This window comes from Rhea americana, unplaced genomic scaffold (genome assembly GCF_003343005.1).
Source record: "Rhea americana isolate MKP2758 unplaced genomic scaffold, rheAme1 scaffold_176, whole genome shotgun sequence".
NCBI classification, from domain to species: Eukaryota; Metazoa; Chordata; class Aves; order Rheiformes; family Rheidae; genus Rhea; species Rhea americana.
Genome location: NW_028185883.1, coordinates 1513706 through 1532565, shown reverse-complemented (window position 1 = coordinate 1532565; position 18860 = coordinate 1513706). Strand labels below are relative to the sequence as shown.

At 36.8% G+C, this 18860-nt stretch overlaps 1 protein-coding gene across 1 annotated transcript in view; it reads left to right on the top strand.

Annotated features, from left to right (window-relative positions):
• The window catches only part of PARD3 (par-3 family cell polarity regulator), a 424369-nt gene that overhangs the window by 185955 nt on the left and 219554 nt on the right, over window positions 1–18860 (top strand). Inside the window, exons 6-7 of the mRNA XM_085301416.1 lie at window positions 6977–7068; window positions 10097–10180. Of these exons, the coding sequence (XP_085157542.1) occupies window positions 6977–7068; window positions 10097–10180 (176 nt within the window). The remainder of the gene's footprint in view (window positions 1–6976; window positions 7069–10096; window positions 10181–18860) is intronic.

The following is an 18860-nucleotide window of genomic DNA, read 5'->3' as shown; positions in this document are numbered from 1 at the left end:
AAAGAGGTGTAGCATAGGCTTGGCAAAGGAAGGTTATATCAAACTAATTTTTATTATCTTCACTGCATATTTGCTGTTTGGGATTTTTGGACAAAAGGAAATAAAGCACATCTCTCAAATCTGTGTCTTTTTTTTTTTTTTTTTTTAAAAACACTTCCTTCCAAAACACTTTATGACTGGAGTTCAGACATCACTGTCGGCAGTCAACCAGTTTTAAGGCTCAGCTTGATCAGTTTATTAAAGGGGATATATGAGATGATTGCCTGTGATAGCAGGGGATGGATTTGATATTCATCTGGAGACCCAGGAAATCCCCTGCATTCTGTGTTTCTGTATGTCTATGTGATATCTATTCACTGTTTTGACTGAGCAAGGCAAATTTCATTTTGGACTAGTGAGGCATATAGAAACTATATGAATATTGCAATTTCCAATTGTGGGATGACCCTGCTGCACAAGGATGTGAGTGACATACRAATGATTGAGATATGAGGGGAATATTAACTCATAAAAAATAATTCACWTTTTTTTTGTGGGTTTTTTTGTTTGATTTTGATTTGTTTAAGCGGATGATGATTTAATATAGTTTCTCTCAATTACTAATAATAGCTGTGCACTTAGTATAGAACTGATGTGGATTACACAAAGCTCTGTTCTAATTATAYGTGCATGTATATGTTTGTGTTCAAGAGGGAGAAACCCTATTTTTTTATTCAATAACTTTATTTTTTTTCCCATGTGATCTTTGTAACTGTTCTTCAGATTTGATTGAAAATTGCCATTCTCTAGAGATCTGGCCAGTTAATCAAGAAGTGAGAACATTAGCACAAAAGCCTGATGCCGGTATATTTGTGCTAGTTAAGACACAGGAAATAGGTCCCTTAGGAGCTGTTTCCTCCCAGTCTGATCATACGGAGAGAGAACCTACTTTATGCTGCAGGAACCAAACAAACATATATAAAACACAGCTGCCAGGAGACTAATAGCAAGTACAGTCTCTTCTTCCATAATCATTACAGAGAAGTGCAAGAGAACAAAAGGRGAGAGATGAAGGGAAGGGCGTATTTTAATAACATAAGCATTGTTTTTGTTGTGTCYCAACTGGGGAGGAAATAAATTGCTAGCGTGTAGCCTTTTAGGAGCACTTCTTTATATTGTGTCCATCTTACATTAAAATCTAAGCTGCCTGTTAAAAGTTATGTACTGTTTCTCTTTTTGCTCTTTTTAGTACTTTAATTCACTACACTAAGATTAAAAAAAAAAAAAAAAAGCTAGAAAACAAGCAAGCTCGATTTCACCTTCCAAAACACAGAGGCTGTGTATTGAGTGGCTTCTAAGTAGAGGTGTGTGTCTGATATATTTACCATATATTATCACATTGCTTGTTTACTATAATGATTGCAATTCCTTGACATTTAAAGACTCTATTTTCGGTTGATAATATTTGCAAAAATGCTGTGTTTTATAAGAAGAACATCCACCCTATCTAAAAATATTTTGCTGCAGTGATTYGTTTGCAAAAGAATACAATTCCTTTGTAAAAATACAAAATAGGTTTAATTATGGCATAAAAGAATGTTACTTTGTATAGCTCTTGTGCATCTGTGTCAGCACGGCTTTTGTTGTGGTTAGATCTTTTTTCAATTAAGAAGTTTAGAAGTCGGAACAAATTTTGATTTGTGTGCGCTGGCAACAGATTTACTACAATTTGCAGCTGAAATTCCCAGACTTTCTGTTTCTACTGAATATGCTAGAGTGTTTGACAACGCAAGCTGACTAGACTACACAAACCATTCACCTGGAGCTGCTGAGCATGGTTTTCCATGTAAGGACTATTGCAGTTCAGATAAGCTAGCTGTAATGCTGGCTCTCGTCCCCTGCGCGGTGGGGCCGGATGCTGCAACCGAGCACAGGTGTCCTGTCCTTCCTCCGCTTCCATAATCCCCTTCCCGGCACTCAGACAAGGCAGGGGATTAAGCTGTCTAAATTGAGTGCAAGTTACCAACAAAATAAGGCCAGGAAAGCACTGGTTTGGGAGAGGGAGCCTGCTGTGGTTGATATTGGAGGTACAGGTGGAGAAATGAGAGCAATGCCTTTGGCGCTTCAGGCTGCAGACGTGAACAAGGCAAATGTGCAGAAAGGAGGTTGGATGCGAACCCTTCATACAGCTCTATGTATTTTGATAATCTTTACTTAGACTTTTCCTTTTTTAAAGTTAATCTGGATTTATTCAATGCATAAGGTGGTTGTTGTTTATGTAGTAAGTGGCTGTTCGTTATTTTCTGTCGCCTTGGCCAATGTCACAGACCTTACTCTAGAGCGTTCAGTTCATAGGAAAGCAGTTTCTTTCATATCATCTTTCACATGGCCATAATCAGTAAAATATCCAAGCACTTCATAGACTGTAATGAAATTATTATTATATCCCTGTGAACTGAAGGGGTTTACTCCGATTTTTTCACTTATTGAGAGAAGGGAGCTCAAGTCTTGAGTTTGAGAGATGAGACCTACGTTTTGTAAGAAGGCAGATGTTTACTTAACCTCTCTGTGCCATCAGAGCGCCGTGCCCATCGCCTCTGATTGAAGTCAATTGCAATCAGCACTTCGTCAGATCAGGACATCTTCAAATCAGATGCCTCGACATGACGAGTGCACAAATGAACTGTGTGGAAGTGAAGGGACTGGACTAACTTTATTCACACTCTGTGGCTGCTGTTGACTTTTCTGGTTACAGTTGTCCAAAGAAGAGCTTCAGGGGGGAATTTGAAGAAGGAAAACGAACTAGTTCTACTTCTCCTTATGGAGAGTTCCTTACAAATGTAAGGAACAAGGTAGATTGGGAGCGGGGGAGAGTGTTTGAAGATAAGTATTGACTGATCGTTATTGTGGATTAATCAGAAGCAGGAGCTGATATTTTGGTAATGAAAGGTAGGATATCACTTGAGATAAGGAAGACATAGCTGTGGAGAGCTTTGCAAACTAAGCAAGGAAGTCTTGCAGCCAGTGGAACCACAGCTGGCTCATACACTGAATGAAGTAGACCTCTTGAAGAAGAAATAATCTGAGATAGTGTAATTAAAGGGTATATTTTGGTGCATATATACGGAACAAGTATATATGCACCAAAAGCAAGTATAGTGCTAACATTTCTTAACTTGGGGGGTTGTAATTATAAGAGTGGTTAGGGAAATTTTCTTTAAAAATAGAAAATAAATGGGCAACTTTTCATACGTATTTCTTTAAAGCTGTGGAGGCAAACTGTGAAATGGACCTTTCTGCATTCAGAAGTGTGAGCACTAAGAGTCCATTTTAAGCAGCTAAGATAACTACCCAAAAACTGAAAAGTTGATTTGATTGTAGAATTTACAACAATAATAAAACAACCCTTTTTTTTTTCTTTTTAGATAAATGGCTTGACTTGTTTTGGCAGCTACGTAAACATGGTGATGTTTTTCTGTTTGTTTTCATTGTTGGTATTCCCCCCCCCAAGAATCTGCTACTCTCAGCCTGTGCAGAAACCCGACCCTTACAAGACACAGGAGTTTTGTACAGAGCCAGCTAAGAATAGGAATAACTCTTTGAAATCCCTAATTCTGTTAAACTAGTTAACATAATTTTAAGAACTTCGCTTTGTAAAGACAAATGCCGTTATTCAAGGTTGCCATTATGTTGTTCAATCTATTATTAGCCTAAACACAGGACAGATGGCATTTGAGTGTTGTGGGAAGTTGCTTCCCTTTCTCGTGACGCAGAGAGCCCCCCGTGAGAAGCCCTGGGTTGGTCGGCTCAGTGCTCAGCAAAATGGAACCGCGGAGGTTTTATCCTGAGTGCGTTAGGTCCGTGGAAGTGCACAGAGACAGGCGCTTTGGCCTTCCTCTGTGCTGTAAGAATGAAATGTGTTATTGCTCCATTTCATTTTTTTGGGGAAAAAAATCATTCTGTCTTTAGCGGCTGCACATTAATTCCATGAGAAGCCGCATCTTTTGATATGGCAGGTATCAGTATTTTTTGCGGCGTTAAAGGAAAGTGTACAAGCTTGGGAGCTGGCCCAAAAAGTTATTTTTGAGAAAATGCCTGAGATAATATCAGTCTGGGTTCTCAGAAACTTTCTTGCTCTGCTGAATGTCCTCTTCATTGGTTTACCACGCGATAGCACATACAGGTGGAATTCGCCTTTCAGGAGGAAAATTACTTTCCAAATAAAGAAATAACTGCCTGATGTAGAGATTGTCGCCGCCGGTTACTTTTCKTAGTAAATCAGAATTTTCAGTCAAATCCCTCTGCAGGTGTCCAATTTTTCTCTCCGTTCGCTTCAATGTAAATCAAACTCTGTGTTATTTTGAGAAGAAAAGCGTGCCTGATTACTGTAATATTAAAGATTTTTAAAAGGACACATCTGTTGATTATGGCAGTGGTACTTCAGCAAGAGTTGTGATTTCCCCTCAAAGCACCTATTTTCAGGCACGTACGTGGTTTTGCTGGTTTTGCGGGGTCTGCCGTCCGGGGAGAGGCAGACGCAGGCGCGTGCGAGCTGCCGTTCCTAGGTGCTGGGCCAGCCGGCGGAGCGCCTCGATCCCTGAAGAGCTGCGCGCCAGCCGGCACGGCTCGGCGGAGCGTTCGGTGCCCGAGGCTGAGGCGATCTCCCGGGCTTTAAGGCAGCCGGCCGCTCAGGTGGCCCTTGCCTCCATCCTGGTTGCGCCCCGGGCCAGGCGGGAAGCCGTGGCGCGGCGGGAAAGTCCTCGGYGCCCGCGCGCAACGTGGGGCGAGAAGAAAGACAACGGGACGCACGACGGGCGCCGRGAGGCTCGGGGGCGAAGGGGGCGAAGACACGGTCAGGCCTGAGGAGTGACGGAAAGRACGATTTCCGCGAGGATTTAGAGGCCCCTGGGCGTACCTGACTGCAGCTCAGGAGGCYGCTAAAAGTAGCTCTAGCATGGGGAGGCCCAAAGGGAGTCTCCAAAGAGCGAGGAGGCAGCGGGAGCTTGSTTTACAAACACGCTGGCTTTGCCCTGGTCGAGGGAGACGTAGGGGCTGACGGACAGGGAGGGGCAGGACCCAGGTGGTGGTAGATGAGTGGCTGTTGCGCTGAAAATATGTAGACGTGTTTGCTCAAATGATGTGGCCTGAAGCCAGGCAATCAYGTATTAGTAGAGGCGTATCTGCTAATAGATAGGATGTTATTTCAGGCTCACCTTACAYGTGTATGTACTTATCCTATGTTTACTGGAAAAGACCACACGTGGAAGACTGCCAAAAGTACTGCATTGACAAAGTAACAGTTGGGATGACCTATTGATATAGCTGAGATTCAAAATTGTGTTTCTTCCATAACTATGATATTAGACTTGCAAATAATAGCTTCCGGGCAACGTAGAAAATACTTAGGTAGAAAATACTCTGCAATCACGTGTCCATGACTTCAAAGCAAGAAACTCATGACAATGATCTGCAAGATGGTATATGCAACAAGGTGGAACATGTATTTTTTTTAAAGGAAATGATTCCAAAAGTTCTGATTTTCCCATACATGGTTTTGAAAACTGCCTGTGATTTTATAATTTCTATGGATATTTGAATATTTATAATTTTCAATCTTAATTCATTCTATTCAGTTGCACATGTGCAACTGCAACTGAAATCTGTAAATATAAAAATGTAAATAATAGCTTCTTATGTCGTATTTGTGACAGATTATTGTATTGGGTTTATAAGCAACTTTTACTATATAGAAAATACTTTATTTGGAGTTCTTGTTTACATTCATAATGCAGTTGTAGGCAGGTTCAAGATGCTGGTTAACCTTTGAAATGTATTACTTGCCTAGTGCTTAACAGAGATAGATGACGAAGAAGTGCATATTAAAGCCTCTCAAAATACAGGATCATCAGTCTTCAAGTAGCTTGGCTTCATGCAGTGCGCTGCTATCCCGGATGCACGAGGCATATCTCCAGCTCAGAGAAGCCTCGTGTATCCAGCCTCCTGCTTTTGCAGGCTCTCAGTGGAAATGTCAATTGGACATTACCAACTGCCTCTGCCTTGCTTTAATCTCTCTTCAATAATTTAATATATTGCCTGACTCTGTGTGCTGAACTCATAACCTATCACTTACCATTTTGCTGATTTGATGTCTCTGCCAGTAGAATTGAAGTCTGTGCTTTGAATCCTACTGTTTACACTTTCTAACATTTTCTATTTGGTCACATGGTCAACTAAAAACCATGAGTAACACAAGTGTAACAGTGGGTTTAGATCTTCTTTTCTTAGTGGTAGCCCTTGAATTACCTTGATCAAAATTTGGAAATACAGCATTCCCAACTCTGACATTGAAATTATAGGTTTGGTGAATAATGTATGTTCATTTTGGAACATCAAATTAAAAATAAAATCAGTTGGTTAGCATTAGAGCCTCACATAACTCTTTGATGTCAACCATTGCTGGAATGCTGTTAATAAAGGCCTGCCATAAAATGTATAAAGAAGTCTTTATGTAATTATATGAGCTACAGTGCCTTATACTGTTACTGTTTGCATCTCTTTGCGAATGAGGCTCAGTGAGTTGACTTGTGTATTCAATTAAGTCCTCCAGTAACTTGCCTGAAGAGAAGTATAAAGGATATTGCACATAGCAGCTGACTAGAAACTTATTTCATGCTTTCTATGATTCTATACCATTTTAAAARATCTGTTTGCTCTGATACCTTTTGTGGAATTGCTTTTATAGTTGTTGTAAAATTGAGCTATAAAACTGACCAAATGCTAAGTAAATACAAAAAAGCATAAAATGACAAAAAAAAAAAAAGGTTTACAACAAATATAGACAGCAACAGAAAAGATTTTATAATTGTAGAAGCGTGTATTTGCACCAGAATTGTGATAACCATCATAATTTGAAAATGGGAATGTTAAATTCCATTGGGAAATAGTTAAATTATTAAACTTAGATTTAAAACAGATTTTTTTTTCTTTTAATATCTAGGATGAAGATCGAACAGAGGAGGACAACAGTAGAGTTGAACCTGTTGGACATGCAGACACTGGTTTGGAGAATGCTACCAATTTTTCCCTGGAGTAAGTTACTGGTAGAACACATTATTTTAATAAGGAGTCTTGACATTGAATATAGACTAGCTAAAAACTCAATAGTACAAATGATACTGCTCTTAAAAAAGCAGGGCAACCTTTGTTTTTGYGTGTAGATCTATTTTAAGCCATTTGCTTAGTGCACCGTTTCTTCGGCAGCTTTTAAAAAGTTTTTAAAAGCCTGTGTTAAAGATGAGCATCAGACTCTTGACATTTTTAAGTGCTGATACTACAGCGGATTTTCTGCCTCACAGAAGGTGCTTATTTAATAGAATTCTGAACAGTTGTTGTAAGGAATAGGGTCAAAGCTAGCACAAATAAATGAATAGACAAGAATTTCGGTGAGAGAAATCTTTATACCTCTCCCCAGTCTGTAGTTTACAAGAAGAGTGTGGGTTCAGAGGAATTTATTGGTCAAAAAAACTCCAAGTTTGTAAATGGATCTAAACTAATGTTGTGTGAGAGTCAGAAACTCCCTTTGATCTTAAAGATTCAGTAAATGATATTTCATTTAATCACAAGGTACAGCAAGTTTGACCTTTTGCATTTCATTGCAAGCAACTGATCCATACCTCACTATGGAATTAATGAGAAAATATCCTATCTACCCTTAAACTAAACCTTTTAAATTAATTAAATTTAAATTTTAAATTAAAAAAATATTCTGCTCCTATTATTTTTGAATTAAATTATGAATTAAATAGAGGGTGTTTAAATGTTAGATAAAGATCATGGTGACATCTGTTAAGTGATGCACAATAAGATTTTCTCTATTCCATTAACAAAATCTGTTATATTGTAAATTCAAAATGCTGCTTGCTAAATAGAGCTTATAGAGCTTCTGTCAAATTTAATATTTCTTGGTTTTCCTTTTATTAATTTATTGGCTTTTCATCATATACTACTATATTTTTTTCTGTTTTGGTATTATGCCTTTTTGTATATTTRGTTGAAGTGGTCCTCATGAGAAAACCAGGGTGAGAAGCAGAATTGAAACGCTCTCTTGAATTCTTTGCCCAGACTCAGGGTATATTGGAAAATATCTGGAGTGAATGAATTAGGAAAGGGTAATTTCCCTTTATTTTCCATTTTAAGGAGTTTAACATTGGATTTTTAGAAGAAAAATGAGTGCCTAAACTTTAAATGTATAAGAGAAAAAAGGAAGAATATTGGCCAAAGCAGTAAAGTGAGTTTAGCCGTGACTGACCTTTTAATTTAAACTATATTTCTATTTATCATGAAAGTTCCAAGTGAATGACATTGATTTTACTTATTCTCTTTCTCAGCCCTCAGTTTTCTTTAAAGCCAATAGGAAATTCAGAAGAAAGGTGATCATAGGGGGCCATAGGCATACCGATAGTAAAAGATGTCTTAAAATACCTTTTTGACATGAAAGATRCCTGATTCCTGTGAGTTGCTTTGCACAAAATTTAATGAACACTTAGCCTCAACATACAGTGAGAATGAAACGAAGGTGGGCTATACAGAAACTGGAACTGGAAATATTACCAAATGCTRTCAGTCTTCAAAAGTTTGTCCAGTTCTGAAGAATAACACTTTTCTGGTTACTGTTCCTCAAGSCTCCTGTGTTTGCAGTATTTCCTTGAGGTAAATGATGATAACAGTGGTAGAGATGCTTCCATTTATGTTGTTTAAAAATGAGTTAAAAAACTGAAGACAAGATAGGACATGCAGCAGATTTGAGGCCTACTTTATAAGTTTAAAGAAATCGTGTGGAAGGAATATAAAACAAATTGGATTGTTGACTTCCTAACACTGTGTGATCCTGTWAGTCTTAAATACTAGATTAAGCAGTGCAAGGTTTTGTGGTGGGCCACCAGATGATCATGAAGTTGTTGAAGGAATTAGAACATATTTACTGCTGTCGCAGAGCATTCGTCTTGCTCTTTGCTCCGTTTGTATTTCTAGATTATTCTGACTTGTATGCTTCYGAGAGTAAGCATCTCAAAGGTGTCCACATGGTGCCAAGAAATATGGAAAAAGTATGTAATACTAGAGAGACGCATAAGCCACAAATTTAGGTTGTGGCTTTGGTTCAGATCTGGCACTTCCAGATTTACTGAGAGTTTTGGTTATTTTCTCATTTAARTATTTATAACTCTATGGTTCATGGTAATATTCCACTTTTCCAAATATATACATGTTTCAAACTCATCACTAGATTGGGTCCAAATTTGTTTCTAGAATTCTTGTGCRTCTTCTGAACCTGTATTTTTCCTTTCCACTTTCTTCTATGTAAAACAAAGACTATAATTAAAAACTAAATGCATAGTTGCTTCAGGAGGATGCATCATTGTTTTTGAGTGTTACAGTTAATTCTTGCTTTGGAAACTTTGTGCAGTAAGGAGAAATAGATGTAGCAAGGAAAAGGAAATGGAAATAGAATAAAGGTAATTGTAATTATTTTGTTTTAAATCTGTAARACTTTAATGAATTACAAATTTGATAATTTTCCTTTGACAAATTGTTAATTATGTAAAACTAACATTAAGACTTTAGAGATGCCTTTCCCTAAAATAAACAAAAAAAGTGTGCTAACACTATGATCAGGTTTTGGGGTTTTGAGGAAAAATTGTATACCGTATATCAGGTATAAAATCCTTGACAATTCAGTTAAGTACTGTTCTGAAGAATGTTAGATTTTAAAACCTTCTCAATCTTAAATATTAGTGTGGGCCAGAGAGCTTAAATTTAGCTTTAGAACAAGGGAAAAATAAAACCATATGATGATGATGGTGCCTATTTTTGTATAAAAAAAATTAAGTTTATCAAAAATGACTTTGATTTTTGTTTGGTTTATTAATTGAATTATTTTTGATGATTGATCTCCTTTCATGCCATCAGGTTGATATTCAGGTATGTAATATTCAGCAATGCTTTCATCACCATGACTTAATTTCTGGAATGTTTTTGTTTTTCTGTGTATGTTTGTGTGGGGTTTTTTGGTTCGTTCACGGTACATGTTCATATTCCCTCATTCATCATTGTCTCACAGTGATATGGTAAAGCTCGTAGAAGTCTCCAACGACGGCGGGCCTTTGGGAATCCATGTAGTGCCTTTCAGTGCCCGAGGTGGAAGGTAATGTATTGTGTAGGATTTTAATTGAATCRTAATTTACTATGTTATATCTTAGTGATCGTAATTCTTGTATTATGTGACTTTTCCTTATATACAATACAGTATGGTTTTTAAAAGGATGCTTTACTGATTAAAAAAGGAAAAAATGCAAGTTTATGCACCTTGTATACTGCTTAAAATGAATTAAAATTGCAGGATTTGTAATAGAGGTTCTATTATGATATCATGGGAAATTGAAGTGTGAGGACTTTCCTTTTGGACTCCTAGAAATTACATTCTTCTCCTTTAAGTCAGATAGATATTTATGCAACATTTTCTTCTTGACTGTTCATAGATGCAAGTACCAAAATACCAGCAGTCTAAACCAGGGACTTCCTACATCTGCATTTGGTATGAATGGAAGAAAAAACAGTCAAAATACTTTTATTATTAAATATTATGCAGTCAGTTGGAGGCAAAATGAAGTAGCAAAACTAGTTGAAACATTCTGTTTTCAGAGCAGATGAACCCACTTTAAATTTCACTATGTGTCAAGCTGGAATTTCTGAAGTCTAAGTGTTTAAAAAAGTGTAAGGGAAGTAATTTACATTAAAATAACATTTTGTGGGTTGTATTAGTAAACAGAATGCATCATTTGTAATGCTTACTTTGCTAAAGTAGAGTTTTGCCATTTAGGATCCTTAATTGAAACATTAATAGAATCTCAGAAAAATAGCTGTTGTATGTATGTAGCAATTAGTGGTGCATTTGAAGCTTTTAGATATGTTGAAAAGGGATAATTCTTCAAGAATAAGAGCAAGTTTTTATTATGGTGATGGTCTAACCATAGGCTATATTTTCCCTCTTTAAGGAAAAGGAACCAAATATACAATTTAAGGAAGTAATCTTTTTTTAYACACTGAAATAGTATTGTATTCTTTCCTGTCCACCTATCCAGTAGCAATTTCACCTTAGTGATTAAAAGCAAGAGTCACTTGTTATATCATTCATTAATATCAACATCTTTTCAGAGAGGAGTATATGTTTCCTTCTACATGAAATACCTTCACAGAATTTTAAACATGATATAAAATCTTTACTTGTTATATTTACTTTAAACACAATGCTTTGATAGCCATAGTGATGTGTATTGTGAGAACTTTTGAATTTAAGGAAACGTTTCCTGAGGACTTAAGGCATGAAGAACAAACTTCCATAATGGGGTAAATTCTTCTATTCATGACCTGAAATTTAATAAATTCAACACAGAGATGCAAGGGACATGAGGGAATGCTATTTCACACGTAAGCTCAGAAGTAAATCTCGTAAACTTGGGAATGGTTGGATTGTCACACAGTTATCTGGGATTTAGCCAGAGTGAAGACCAAGAAAAAGACCAGTTTAAGAATGTTGGCTGCTTACTAAGTTCCTGTTCAGTTTAGTAAAATTAATTTTAAAAAATCTATATTTTGACATTAAATAAGAATAACTCAGGTAAGGTGTTCCAGGATGCCAGTGTGCTTGTCAAGACTGAGGCAAACCTTAAGCTGTTTATACACAATGAGAACATAAGAAATGAAAAAAAAAGACATAAACAAAGGAATAAAAAAGTCTATTTTTAAGAACACTAGCTATGCTATGAAATATGAAACATTTTTAACTCCTTTCTTTTTTAAAAAAATCTTGAGATTATGATTTTATCGTAAAGTTTTACTACAGGAAAGCAAGTTTTAAATATAAATGTTATCATCAGGGCATACTTGAAAATCAAATTCTTTTATGAAGAATATGTTGAAACTTGTCTACTTTTTCTTCATATGATTAGAATTGCTCTTGTTGAAAAATGCATAGTACAAGCAATTGCTGCCAGAGGTGTTTGGAAACRCCCCAAAATAATTCACTTACCTAAAATAAAATATTTATATCTTAAGTTAACTYTGTTCCCAGATCTTTGTCCATTGCCAAATATTCTTTTATAAAATGTCTATACTTAGAATTTTCTAATTTCTTGGTATCCTTCATTTCCCCTACTTTATCTTTTCTAGAAACAAATGTAGAATCATCCCAAGGGGGGATTATCAGTGACTTGTATAGAAGTCCACATGTCCTGTTCTCTAGAACAGCCAAATGGCCTGCTCTTTKTTATTCCTTTTTGCACACACATTTCTTAGTTTGTATTTAGGAATGTTTATGTATTAGCATGGGTGCAGGGTCAGCAGCACTCCTACCTGGTTTGACTTTTTGTTTCTTCCCACAGAGATCTCCAGCGTCCCCCACCAGTTGGGGACAGCTGGGCATCTGCTGTAGGCTCTTGTCCGCTCTGAACGGAAAGAGCTGGAGCGGGGAGTGCTTGTGTCTGTGTCTTAAAAGTGTGGAGAGCAGCYGGAGCCAGAGAGCACCTCGTGGTTCCCAGGAGATGATCTCTGTGTAGTAGTGGGAGMGAAGGGAGAGTTCATCGCTCAGGGCTGATGACATGCATGCCTCTTCCCTGCTTCCTTACTGAAGCTTTCAGTGAGAATAAAGACATTTTCTCCAGCTGCCTGTAGCAGTGTGGAAGGGAACAACATGTATCCACCTTCCCTTCAGAGCCCTTCATTTTTCCTGGTCTCCTAGCTCTTTTGAGAAGATAGTAGACACTTGATCACACCTATGCTAGATTCGTGAGGAGAGCGGAGGCTTGGCAGAAATMCTCTCCTGCTTCTGCGTGTTTCTTAGTCTAGCACATGTCTGCTTTTTTTCCTCCTCTGCTTGGAAAGCCTACTTTTCCATTCCCGATCCAGGGGCTGTCCATTTAAAGCCTAAATATACAAAACTGAACACAGTAGTCAGAAAAAGCTTTGAGGAATATCCAAAAGGAAGAGGTCTGATACATCTTAGTGTGGTGTTCTCCATTGGCCCACTGATGTCCATGTTTGTTTGGTGTTCAATTCCAGTTATGCTGTGTTTTCAGTTCTTCTGATTCCTTTCCTTCCCCTTTCAGTAGGTAATAGTTTTTAAAGCATTAACCTTAGTGAGTGTGAAAACGTACTAATGCTRTTTGCCCTGTTTTTCACCATGCACTCTGCAGAGGCCATCTTCCACCAAATAAAAACCCAACCCCAAACATAATCTCCCCCACCCTCAACTTCTAACAATTACGTGTCACAGCTATGTCTTTACTTAATATAGAGGAAATATTTGACTTTATCCTGGTCTTGTGGGGTAGTTTTGGATTTGGAATTAGAATCTGTCTTCAGTATAGTCTTTTGATCTTGAACAAAACCAGTGAACATCTCTGCCTCATCTGTATGGATGCTACTAATTATTTTGATTCCTGGAAAATCTGAGAAATTTGTTATTATGGGAGGAAAAAAGTCTTTAAGTAATTTTCTGGGAAACATACTACTGATTTTTACAGACATGGTCAAACTTTTTCTATGGATGTGTTTCCTTGTCTTCTTTTTGCAACTGGGAGCTCATCTGTCCTTTACTGGCTTTTTTGGTCRTATGCTATGATTACCAGATTTTTTGTCACCTTGTGAAAAAGGAGGAGGAATGTACATATTCATCACCTTATGGTTAGGGAGGTTGTCAAGATAAGTTTTGTTTGCAAAACCTTCTTGCACATTTTTGCAACAGGATAAATGCAGTGCTAAGCAGAGTAGGAGGCATGAAAATGAAAGCAGAAAAAAGGGCAGCATAGAAAAAAGTTCAGCAAAAAGTGAACAGAAAAGTGTAACTTGAAGAGCAAAGAAGAAAGTGAATGAGCGAGAGGACATCACAAAAGGAAAGAAAACTCTAAAACTGTGCAAAGAAAATCCTTCATTCTATATTATTAAAACAGAACAGAAAAAAAAAAACGGTTATCCATCTGAAAAACACCTGCCATGAGTAATATCAGGTTATTTTGATGCAGAACAGTGAGTTCATAGGACTTKCCTTCATGTTCCTTGTACCAAAGCTTGCCAAAGAGTCCACAATGAATGGTATATCTAAAACTTATGAGCTAAAAATAGCTTTTTTATGTTATATACCCTAAACAACTTAAAAATAAGTAAGTCATAGAAGAATGGGTAAAATAAGAACCTGAATTTTCTTTTTATTCATCAGTTTAAGTTACAACTTCAGATTTTATTAAAAAAATCTCAAGTGATGGTAGGAATTGATATATACAAAATCCCTGTACTRAAAACATATTCATACGTTCTTCTGTTCTACAGTTCTCWTTTTTTTTTGCTTTCAACAGAATTGCCTTGTATTTTCCAAAGTTTATAAATCACATTAAATTTCACTGTAGAAAACAAAGCTACCGTCTAATAACAATTGTCTATACTGAGATTCCTTATCCCGCCTTTATTTTTGCACTTTCTGTATTTGTCGTACAGTAGATAGGTGTTATCTGCATCTCCCCTTATTCCTATCCTGCGTTTCCAGCCTTCCAAACCTCGCATGTATCCACAGTTTGCGAAAACACAAGTTTTTTTGGGCAGATATTCCATGTGGTGTGAATGTACCATTCCCRGAGTGTTTCAGTTGAACTTACAGCTTTCTTTTTTTTTGATCTCATCCTCTTAAAAGTTATGTGAAACTTGTTTTGAGGTACTATCCAACCTAAAAAGCTGAGGAGAAGTTGCTAAAAATTGGAAGTTATTTCCGGCTAGAAAGCTGATAAAGTATTTTAACGCCTCCCCAGTAGTGCAGTGACATAAATATTGCCCATAGGCATCCTTTTATGTCCAATTTAGGCCTGATCAGCCACGATCCTTTAACTTGAACAAACAAGTTGATTTTCCTACTCTGACTTTGCAGTTTCATGAAATTTATACCATGTTTGTGTTCTAGTAGATCTTTCACAGATCTTTCATTGCTGCATGGTTTGTGTGGAACTGTTATAGATCTGCTTTCAGATCAATCATTATTTTTGTCCCTGAAATAGTCTTTACCTTTTCATGATAGATAATTTTCATAAGCATCTAAACTGATTATTTTCTGTTCTGATTTGATTACATTACAGTTAGTTTGTAGGTAATAGGTAAATAACTTCAGAGTATACGTTCAGTGGACAGTGATGGCTGAATCATATTCTAGACGTTCAGTGTAATATTTTTATTACTCACATAGAATTTACACTGTCAGTTTTTATTAAGACACATTATCATCATATTCATACAACTAGGTGGCATGTGGGGAGTTCACATTTTCAAAGAACTATTGACAGTAACTCAGACAATTTAGATGTCAGTGAAACATTTGTTGCTTATCTCTAGTTTTATCAYTGGTTCTAATTTATACTTAGAACTGAAATGTTAACACATGTAGCTGAGTTTATTTTAATTGTATAATTAGACTAATGAACCTTGTGGAAATATAGTGGTACAAATGCTAATATAATCTGAGCTGTTTACATTCCCAATTATGTATTTAAAACAAATAAAAAGACAGATCTCTCTGTTTTGATAATCTGTTCCCCTCTGTGCCCATGTCAGTTAGTATTAGTCTAAAACAGTGCAGGTACCAATTTCCATTTATAATTCTTCCTTCTACAAGGTTACCATCTTGCATAGTGTTTTATAGAGGTTCACAGGACATTTAATCCTGTTCTTGAAGAAATTATAGTTTAAGGCRTGTTTGTAATGGAAGAACTTAGTTAGAAAACATTTTGACTTATTTTAGCTGACATGGTTAAGTGAATACTGTTGACAAATGCAGCCTTATATTTATATTCTACAAGGTTGTATTTAAAAACACACACACATGTATGTGTGTGTATATGTGTGTGTGTACACACCCTGACTTCTGTGTATTATGCTGGATTGGTCAGCAGGCTTTGCAAAATTATACATTTTCCTAATGTCGGAAATGGAGTATTGCCACTGTACTTGAGCCACATCTCCACTTATCAGAATTAATGGTGGTGGCACATGGCCATCCAAATTTTTTTTCAAGTTATTGTGTGATGTTTGCAATACTTGGTGTACTCTGTTTATCTGCAGTCTCTGCAGCAACGAACATGAATCCCCATCACGCCTTTTACAGGGTAATATGCCTGCATGTAACCATAATATGCTGAAGAAATACTGTGAGAAACTTGAAAGGCTTTTGTTACCAAAATTTTCAGAGAGGTATATTTTCTGCAAGATATAGGATAATTTACCAAGATATGCAGAACTATATTGAGGAAACTGTCAATTAAATTGTGTCTAAAGTAATCTTTGCCTCATGTATACACACACACACACACACACASACACAYATATATATATATACACACACACACACACACATACACATATATATACCAGGATTTACCAGGGGTTAGGATTAAAAACTTTTTTGAGATTTGATGGCTTATTTGAACTAAGTTTAAGAAAAGACAAATCATGCCTAAAGGGGTGTCTTGCTTTCCCTTCATTTCTATTGTTTTTCATTCTGAAATTAAAGTAGCATTTCTAGAAAAACATTTTGCAAAAATCATTTGCAGGTCAATTACCTTGTAATAATACGTATGYGGAGACCTTGGGATGGAATAATTGTAATATTTTGTACAGTATATTGTTACCATAATAATATCCTGGGGTACCGTACTTTGAATAGACTATGTTTATGATATTTAATCRTATAAATAAATGATCTGCTGCAGTTGCTGTGTGTGCTTTCATGCAGTTGGTGCATGGAGGTAAATCGTGCACGCTTAAATCCCGACTTGTCTGCGAGCCCTGTAGTGGGGCCCACCTGCATCGGAGGGCTCTTGGCTGTGAAGTGCAACAAAAGGCTGAGCAGGCGCCACTCTTTCCTCTCCCTCTCAAGTCTGCATGTGCTGGCCCCAGTATTTATATTTGCTTGCTTTATTCTTCCCTTCCCCCCCTTATAAATCTACTCTTCAGTAACTTCACTTTGGGGCTCAAAGACATTATCTCCCCAGAGAAATTCAACAGCTCCGAAGTGGAAAAGGGATAAAATTATTTCCAAACTTCAATTTTAACTGTTTGAAAGCTGTTCTGATTAAAAAAAAAAAAAAAAAAGCAGCAAATATATAGATTTGTTTTAGAGAAATAGAAATAGTTTAATGATTAACATTAATGAATGTTATTTTAGTGCTTTTCTGCAACTAACACTATCTATACAAGTTTATTTTCTAGAATTATTCATGACATCCTAAAAATCCAAGACTGTGTTCAAGATTTATTTTAGTGAGCATTGCTTTTTTATGCCTAGCTCCAAAATTATCAACTAATTTTAGTATAGTAAATGCAACATTATACTTTGACTGCTGTGGATTTTKTTTTCGTGTAACCTATTAAAGAATTGTAGGAAAGCCTCTAATAAGTATCTAGGTAACTACTTCTCAGCTCATATTCTTAAGAGAGTTTCTACTAAGTTCCAGATGCATTTTACCAACAGCCAGGGGATCCAAAAAAGCATTGGAAGAATTATTTTTGCTTTAAGAAAAAGAAAACTTTTTTGGGGGGTAATGCTGGGTTGTTGGAAGGAATCTAGAAAAAGTGGAACTTCCCAAACCTAAAGATTGGCGACACTTGGGGGAAAAATTAGATACACACAAGTAACTGTTGGGTTTTAATGGTATTATTTTCTGAAATGCTTGTATTGTAGAGAAATAATCCTTTAGCTTTAAGGAAACTTTCTGCTTATTGTGCTCACTGTTGTTTCTGCAAAGAGGCACCAAATTGCTAATTGCAGCAACTGATCTAAGGTCATGCCCAGCTCCAGTGACTGGCAGCAGACTGCACCCGGGTGGTCAGCCCCACGGAAGCCCTGGGGGGTCTGGGCGGCCGAGTGAGGCTGCGAAGGTCTGCCTCGGGTGGGACCTGGGCTGCTCAGAGGTGCAGGTTCTCCGTTAAGTGTGACCTTGGTGTACAAGGTGTGTATGAAGTGTTTGCAAAGCATTCTGCATCTGCTAAAAGCAGAGTAATGTTAGTTAAGTGTTAATGTCTGGATCAAACTCCATTTAATGGTGTGTGTTGCCTTAATGTTGTTTTTGTTCTGGTTGCATGTATAGATTCTTTCAACATCGTATCTTAATGTCTTTAGGTGGTTCCAAAATGGAAATACGAATAAAATTATTTCTCTTACTCCTTCATTTGACTTGTAGGAGGAAAATTTTGATTGTAAAATAAATACCATATTTGCATATGTTGGTGATAAATCGGTAAATGAAGAATTTAAAGTGGAAAAACTGAGTTAAAGTTCGTTTCGCATTTCTGGCCCATTTGATGAAGTGCTCRAGTGCATATGTAACTGTCAAGTGCATGAGAAATTGTTTTAAGCGTCATTGACCGTTCATTTATTTTATGCTATTTGTGAACAGAAGTGGTATGTTCACCAAAAGTTTTCTTCTAATAAGTTGTATGTGGTTTTATAATTTCTTCCATGCATCTGAATATTTTCCATACCATATCTTGGAATGACTGTTGAAAAAGTCGGGGTTTTTTGACTTGAATACTGTGAATTTGACAATGCAGTGTTGATTCAAGAACTAATCTTGAAGATTGACTCCTTCAAGCCTTGAGTTCAGGTATAAAAAGAGCATTGACTCTTCCTACTACCCTATCAGTACCTTACAAATCCACTCTTCAGGAACCATTACATAAATTTAGATTAAATGTTTGTTTAGCTTTTCTTTCTGAGACTGTCAGTAAGATGACACTGCACTAGACAGACATGACCAGCTCATTGCACGGAGGCTGTCAAACGGTAATTATTT